Source organism: Leguminivora glycinivorella, chromosome 6 (genome assembly GCF_023078275.1).
Source record: "Leguminivora glycinivorella isolate SPB_JAAS2020 chromosome 6, LegGlyc_1.1, whole genome shotgun sequence".
Classification (NCBI taxonomy): Eukaryota; Metazoa; Arthropoda; class Insecta; order Lepidoptera; family Tortricidae; genus Leguminivora; species Leguminivora glycinivorella.
The window spans coordinates 17,528,372-17,536,354 of NC_062976.1; the positions used below are offsets into that span (position 1 = coordinate 17,528,372).

The window sequence follows — 7,983 nt, forward strand, 5'->3', positions numbered from 1 at the left end:
TATAAATGAAAATTTAAATAAGCATAGAAAACAACTTAAAAACAAATATTCGCACTCACCACACAAATATGTGCTCTTACCGATATTGACCCCAGGACAGGCAGTGGAGTAGGTTGGGTCAACAACTATGTATGTACCTAATACTTGTCAAATGGAGGACATAACTAAAACAAATTTAGTAATTTCCAGATTTTTTTAAATGAATATTATGTAATTGTAGACTTAGTATTAACAATCAGATGTTAAAGATTCAGTTTAATTGATTTCATAATTAATTACAAGTTTTCATTGCTGTTTGTAAAAACAAGTAGGTATGTAATTAGTAAATTAACCTGTATACCTACGAATACATATGTCGCAGAGTCAGAGCCAGTAAACTGATTACATTTAACAAACTGCCAATTTATACACATACTTTACACTGTGACATTTGATACGCACACACACAGTAACTTTTACACACACATAAGTAGCCCCGACCTATCTGCACACTTCACGTTAGAGGAGAGCAAGAGAATCACTTGATGTGCTGGCCTGTTCGTGGATTTCCTTGCGCTTGCCTTTGGCTCGCATTCGGCCGTGGACTGCCGATCGCGCAGCGCTTGTGTAACTCAGCTCTGGTGTCGTGCGCAACCTACATCAACATTGACGCCATTGAACCACTTTGCAGAAAGATTAACCTCATAATCAACGGAAATGATAGGTAAGCATACAGCTATCACCTCTCGCAATTTGTGATCTTGATTGTCAACATTATTATTTATTAATTTTATTATGCTCTACATTTATTACAATTTTAATTCACACTAAAAGTTGTACTATGTATTAAATTATAAATCGATTTTACGATATGCCATTGCCATTAAATATTAAATGTAATTAATAATTTATTTACATTAAATAACAATATTAAACGAAAATGAAACGTAGATTTGAGCACTATAACATGACGTACAATCCAAATTACTTTTAGTGTTTATTATTATAAAGGTTTCTTAACGCAAAATTTTATCACGTTACATATTTGATAGCTTTTATCAAATAATATTAAAATCCTAAATTAAAATTATGAATTGCACCTCAACGATTATTCTTTTTCAACATATAAATACGTACACAATTTCTAATTATATAGTGTTTATTGAATTTAGAAATAGGTTCAAATATTCCAAATATAAGAACCTAATGAACTTGAGTCATTTATTCATGTTGCGGTGGGGCAGGGCGCGCGGTGGGAGCGGGGCGACGCGGGGTCGCCGGCCCAGGCACGTGGAGACGCAACCGCGGTTTCGACGCGATGAAACCGCGGTGCGGGCCTCCACGTGCTATCAGAGGACATTCACTCCGTTATTTCTCTGCGCCCCGCGGCCCGCTCGTTCCCCTTACTGGCCGTACTGTGTGCATCGTGCATCCTGATCGGTGCATGCCACACGTAACACAGTACGGTTTGTGAACGCTTGTGGTTCCGATACGTCCTGTCTGTTGAGCGTGTTATTTTACCTTTGACTTATTCGTAATGGAATATTGTTCTACGACTCAACTGCAAATTTATCGCTCTACAGGTGAGGAAGAACGCTTACACCAATGCGGGGAATGCGGACTGATGCTTTCCACGCGAAGCGCGCTGACTGCTCACGCGCGCTCGCACCGGGCAGTTGCTGATGCACATCGTTGCGACGTCTGCCAGAAAACTTTCGCCGTGCCAGCACGTCTGCAACGCCATTATCGGACACACACCGGCGAGCGGCCTTTCGAATGCGAATACTGCCACAAGATGTTCAGTGTTAAGGAAAACTTGCAAGTACATCGACGTATACATACAAAGAGCGACCTTATCGATGCGGCGTATGTGGTGCGGCTTTCGAACATTCCGGAAAACTTCACCGCCATGCTCGTATTCACACCGGTGAGAGACCCCATGCGTGCCCACATTGCCACAAAACTTTTATTCAATCTGGACAACTGGTAATACATCTACGAACGCACACCGGTGAAAAACCATACCGTTGCCCGGCCCCTGGGTGCGGGAAGGGTTTCACTTGCTCAAAACAATTAAAAGTACATTCACGCACGCATACCGGAGAACGTCCATACACTTGTGACATTTGCCTGCGTGATTTTGGATACAATCACGTCTTGAAACTTCATCGTTTCCAGCACTATGGGGAAAGGTGTTATCGTTGTACAGTGTGTGATGGAACCTTCAACACAAAAAAACAAATGGAAGCTCACATTTACAAGGAACATGGAGCGGAAACACCCCGGGCTTCGTCACAACAGTCTCCCCCTCCCTTAGCGGTCAATGGAAACATGATGTGTGACATTGTTGAAGCTGCGCTTCAGCAGTTACCACCAACACCACCAAGCTCACCTCCTTCACCTCAGTGCCCAGTGGTGTCTGTTCACGTGCCAACTATGCCAGCCTCCCCAGTAATGCCAACATCTTCTCCTACACCACCTTCTCCACCTCCAACTGGTTCACATTGTTCCCTACCTCATTCTTCACTTCCTCCTCGAAAACGGAAGCTTATTCTTCAACCTGAGGAAACAATCCCAACAGTTCGTCATACATCAGTCATACAATTTGCCCCTGCCGCTGGTGATGTTTCGTAGCATTTTATTGAAGAATGTGCTACCCTAATGAACATTTGAAAATGTTTTTAGCTATAAGTTATTAACTGTAAGGCTGTATTAGAATCTGTGCAAAACTAGTGCTATTGTGGTGCAAGTTGTTAGAAGTTAATAATATGATAAAGAAAAGGTGATTCTGTCATTTACTAATGTATGATCTCTGATAGAAATGTGGATAAGTCACATTATAAAATTTATAAAAATCATCTCAATATAAAATGTGCTTTTGGTCATGATATTTATGATAGATGTACAGATAAAGCAGCCAGCATTCTAAATAACTTCAAAAACTTTATTGAAGGATATGACAAGTGATTTGTAGTTCACCTCGTTTCTCTTGAGTCTTGTATCAATCTAAATTTAGTATGCTTTTCAATCTAGCCTTAAGCTGCAACTTGTTATGATGGCCATGTTATATACTTTGGAATGATGTAGTGTGCGTGTGTCTCGCTTTTATGCTTAGGGTAATTGTGAACGTAGTAATGAATTATAAGACGGGTTTCCCCATACAATTTTATCTTAAATTCATATGTTAAATTTTAGTGAAAGTGCCTTGTACATTTTTTTATGAGAATCTGATAATTAGTTGGATCATTATTGTCTTTTTGTATTCCTTACAAATCAAATAAATTTTTAACACCTTAGGCATCTTAAGTAAAATATTGATAAATATATTTTTGTTGTGACATTTTAATATATTGCATTTATACCCGTCATAAACATGATACTTATGTATGTATATATACGTACCTTCTCTATTTTTAAGATTTTGTATTTATCTACTACGTGTTATATTATATTACTTGATTAGTACTTTTTTGTTTTATTTCCATCACAAATCCTCGTCGGACTTTGGTTTTGTACAATACATTAATTTCCTTTCATACCTTTGTAAAAGTACGTTTTCAATTCTCAAAAACACAAAATAATAAGCCTCGAAAAAGTAAAAAAAACACCACAACTACGTTCAATCATTTATCCACAGAGGTTAGTAAATTTAAAAATAGCACCTGGCCCAACGTGTTTATTAGTCGATCTTATTTGTACAATTTGGACAGTTTTAAACACTGAAACTGTAGATTGGTCAAAAAGAGAAATAAAAAAACAAAGTGTGATGTAAAGCTGCATTTTTGGTATATTATTTAGGCTCCCCACAGACAGTCTTAAAAATTCATAATCTTAAAAAAAACTTGTATGCAATCTGACAGTTCAGATCTGTCAGTGTCTTGTCAGTGTCAGTTTGAACTGTCAGATTGCATACAAGTTTTTTTTAAGATTATGAATTTTTAAGACTGTCTGTGGGGAGCCTTAGGGTCCTTGGAGGACTGTGAAACTATGTTTTGCAAGCAAAAAAACCGGCCAAGAGCGTGTCGGGCCACGCTCAGTGTAGGGTTCCGTAGTTTTTCGTATTTTTCTCAAAAACTACTGAACCTATCAAGTTCAAAACAATTTTCCTAGAAAGTCTTTATAAAGTTCTACTTTTGTGATTTTTTTTCATATTTTTTAAACATATGGTTCAAAAGTTAGAGGGGGGGGGACGCACTTTTTTTCCTTTAGGAGCGATTATTTCCGAAAATATTAATATTATCAAAAAACGATCTTAGTAAACCCTTATTCATTTTTAAATACCTATCCAACAATATATCACACGTTGGGGTTGGAATGAAAAAAAATATCAGCCCCCACTTTACATGTAGGGGGGTACCCTAATAAAACATTTTTTTCCATTTTTTATTTTTGCACTTTGTTGGCGTGATTGATATACATACTGGTACCAAATTTCAGCTTCCTAGTGCTTACGGTTACTGAGATTATCCGCGGACGGACGGACGGACGGACGGACAGACAGACATGGCGAAACTATAAGGGTTCCTAGTTGACTACGGAACCCTAAAAAGGGTGTGCTTTTTTTTAATTTGCAAAAAAATCGGACTTTTTTTAGATTTTGCAGTGTCATTTAAAAACTGGAGATTTTAGGCAATAAATTGCTTTACAAAGTTAAAAGTACATTAAATTTGAAATCATTTGAGTCTTCTCGCAATGGCGTATCTCAAACAGTTTTTGAGATATGATACTTCAAAAAAGGGTAATTTTTCCCCTCTTTATGAAAATTTTCGTTTTGCCAATATTTTGAGACAGATTTCAGCAAACCATATCACGGTATTATATATTTTGTGAAATAAAGTTGTAGAAAATTTAATTAGCTTTCATTTAAGACCAAAAGAGAGCCAGTTAGTCAAATAATCAAATTTATAACCTAAAAAAATAAGATTATAATGGCATAAATCTAGTATAACTGGATCAGAAATGGTGGAGGGTGATGGCCAAACGGGATAGTTTACGTGATATATATTTCAAGAGACGTAACAAAGAAGGCGTTATTATTATTTGGGGACTGTTTAAGTATTACGTAAGCACTATAACAATAATAGGCATTATACGTAAGCACTATAATTATAGGGGCCGAGGAGGTGATTGCTCTGATTATAGGGTTTTGGTGATGATTTAGAGCTTTCCTTACTTTTTTGCTGACAAGGGAAATGGGGGGAGGGTATATATTTGTAATAAATTAGCATAAGTAACTCTTGAATGGCCCCTTGTCCTTGACGTAGTCCCATTTTTTACTTCCTTCTATACTATTTAAATGAGAAATACTACTATGTATTCTACGTCAGACTTATACTGCATTATGTTCAATAAAACGAACTACTGACATGCAATGTGCCCTTTCCGTCTACTACGCATATGCTTACTCATGGCTACGATATGGCATACCACTATGGGGAGCCAGCGTGGATGTCGACGATCTCTTTATAATGCAAAAGAAATGCATTCGCATTCTTGCAAACATACATGTACCAGAATTTAGTCGACCTATTTTTCCAAAATTCAAATTGCTCACTTTACCATGTATATACATCCTGGAAACAGCCATGTTTGTAAGGAAACACTTACACCTATATGAAATGCGCAAGGATCTAGTAGCCGGCAACACAAGAAGTAAAAATTTACTAGCTTTAAATAAATAAATAAAAATAAAAATAAAAAAGCCTCTTTATTTCCTTAATTATTTTACATGCAACATTCACTTATTTCTTTTATAATTTTAATAGTTAAACATGATTATATCTATTGCTATTTATATCATCAACTTCTAAATAATTTCATTTTACATCATGTCATAATCATAATATAGTTAGTGATATTATATTGTAAGATTATTCATTAATTATTATTATTATTATTTCTTATTATTTTAATTATTATTATCTTTATTTATTTTCTTTCTTAGGCTAGGCTGTTTATAATATGAATATAAAAGTAAAATACAAAAACACATACAAAACAATATAAAACACATATAAACACATTATAAAAAACCTAACCTAGGGTGCCGCCAGCAGCAGGGCAGGGCCCAAGCTGCCGGTGGTTAGGGCTGCAGAGAGAGGAACCGTCGAACTATCCGTGCTGTGTCCAAGATCACCGCCTTCTGCATCTGGCCCTTGATCCAGCCACCTAGCGAGAGTCTCTTAAGATGTTGGTCGAGACTCTTCGCTATGAGACCGTTCGCTGAAACGACTATCGGAACAATGATCGTTGATTCAACATCCCACATGGCGGTTATCTCGTGAGCCAAGTCTAGGTACTTACTGGACTTGTCCTTCTCGGCTTTCACGAGATTCTCATCATGGGGGATGGTGATGTCAACGAGCACTGCCCGGCGTTGCAGTCGATCTATTATCACAATGTCAGGTTTATTGGCTACAATAGTCCTGTCAGTGATAATAGATCGATCCCAATAGAGCGTGGCACGACCATTTTCGAGAACTGGCGCAGGTAAGTACTTGTAGTATGGTACTTCGCGGTCCACAAGGCCGTATTGAAGAGCAAGTTGCTGGTGAATAATCCTGGCTACGAGATTATGTCTGTGCAAGTACTCGCCGTTAGCAAGATGAGAACAACCGGAAATAATATGCCTGAGTGACTCTCCGGGACGGCGGCATGCCCGACAAATGTCGACCGTACCGTCCTTCAGGATATATTTCCGGTAGTTGTTCGTCATCATAACTTCGTCCGCAATTGCACAGGCAAAACCCTCGGTTTCTCCGAAGAGGTCCCCGAATCGTAACCAGTTCACCGATGCGAGCAGATCTACATCGGGTCCCGTGAGGGCCTTGTAGAACCGCCCGTGTAGCTGCTTGCTCTCCCATACCGCCTTGCGGTCCGCAGTACTTAGTACCACAGGTTTGCGCCAGTTCTGTTTCGCCAAGGAGAGCGGCGTGAGGTTTCCGTCCACTGCCACCACATCACGATGCATCCCGCACTCGTTGTTAAGGAAGTAATTCCTGAGATTGTACACCTCACGGTTGTGGAGATCTTTGGCGTTTAGGAAGCCTCGACCTCCGCACTTCCGTGGGATGTACAATCTCATAACAGACGAGCGCGGGTGTAACATACGGTGTGTGGTAAGCAGTGAGCGGACCCTCCGATCCAGGGCGTCCAGCTCAGTCTGGGTCCACCGTAGTATGCCAAAGGAGTATATGAGTAGAGGCATTACCCAGGCGTTAAAGGCGCGCACTTTGTTGCCTCCTGACAAAAGACTGTTAAGGACTTTTGTCAGCCGACTGAAAAAGCGCTCCTTCACCGACCGTCTAATGCCAACATCCTCAATACCCAACGACTGTGACATACCAAGGTACTTATAGGTTTCTGATTCAGAGATAGATCTGAACGACATCGTCTCAGAAAGTTGTAAATTTTCTGAATTTACAACCTCCCCCGCTGCACATGCATGACCGCACACTTATCGACACCAAACTCCATTCTGATGGCGGTACTGAAAACTTCTGTGGTTTTCAATAGCACCATCAGGTCTTGGGTGTTCGGTGCAAATAGTTTGAGATCGTCCATGTACAGAAGGTGAGAGATGACTTCACCCTCTCTCCGAAGCCGGCAACCTAGCCCAGAATCCTTCAGCAGCGTGCTGAGGGGATTCAGAGCTAGGCAGAACCATAATGGACTCAAACTGTCACCCTGGAATATTCCTCGCTCAATCCTTATGAAGTCCTGCGGGCCAGGGGGGCCATCCCTGCCTCCTGGTTGACGAAGGACTGTGGTCCACTGCCTCATACATGCAGCCAGGAAGGATATTAAAGCTGCATCAAGTTTATACAGCTCCAATACCCTTCTCAGCCATGAATGAGGCACCGAATCATAGGTCTTCTTATAGTCAATCATTATTATTATTATTGATTGAATATTATATTTATTAATTTAATTTAATGTTTAAAATTAAGGACCTCTTATCGAGTAAAGGCCTCCTCCAAATTTGACCATGTCTCTCGGTCCCTC

General features: G+C 39.4%; 1 protein-coding gene across 1 annotated transcript; it reads left to right on the forward strand.

Moving 5' to 3' along the window:
* The first annotated feature begins 465 nt into the window (after positions 1-465).
* On the forward strand, positions 466-2,543 carry LOC125227032 (zinc finger protein 62-like). The gene is made up of 3 exons (XM_048131224.1): positions 466-703; positions 1,563-1,965; positions 2,333-2,543. Exons 1-3 carry the CDS (start codon positions 697-699, stop codon positions 2,541-2,543), a joined length of 621 nt encoding a protein of 206 aa, XP_047987181.1. The 5' UTR covers positions 466-696.
* The last annotated feature ends 5,440 nt before the right edge of the window (positions 2,544-7,983 follow it).

What these genes read in the sequence shown, in the direction of transcription:
- LOC125227032 (XM_048131224.1), top strand. An exon ending in TTATTCAATCTGGACAACTG is followed by an intron (nt 1,966 to 2,332) that starts GTAATACATCTA and finishes ACATTGTTGAAG; the next exon opens with CTGCGCTTCAGCAGTTACCA.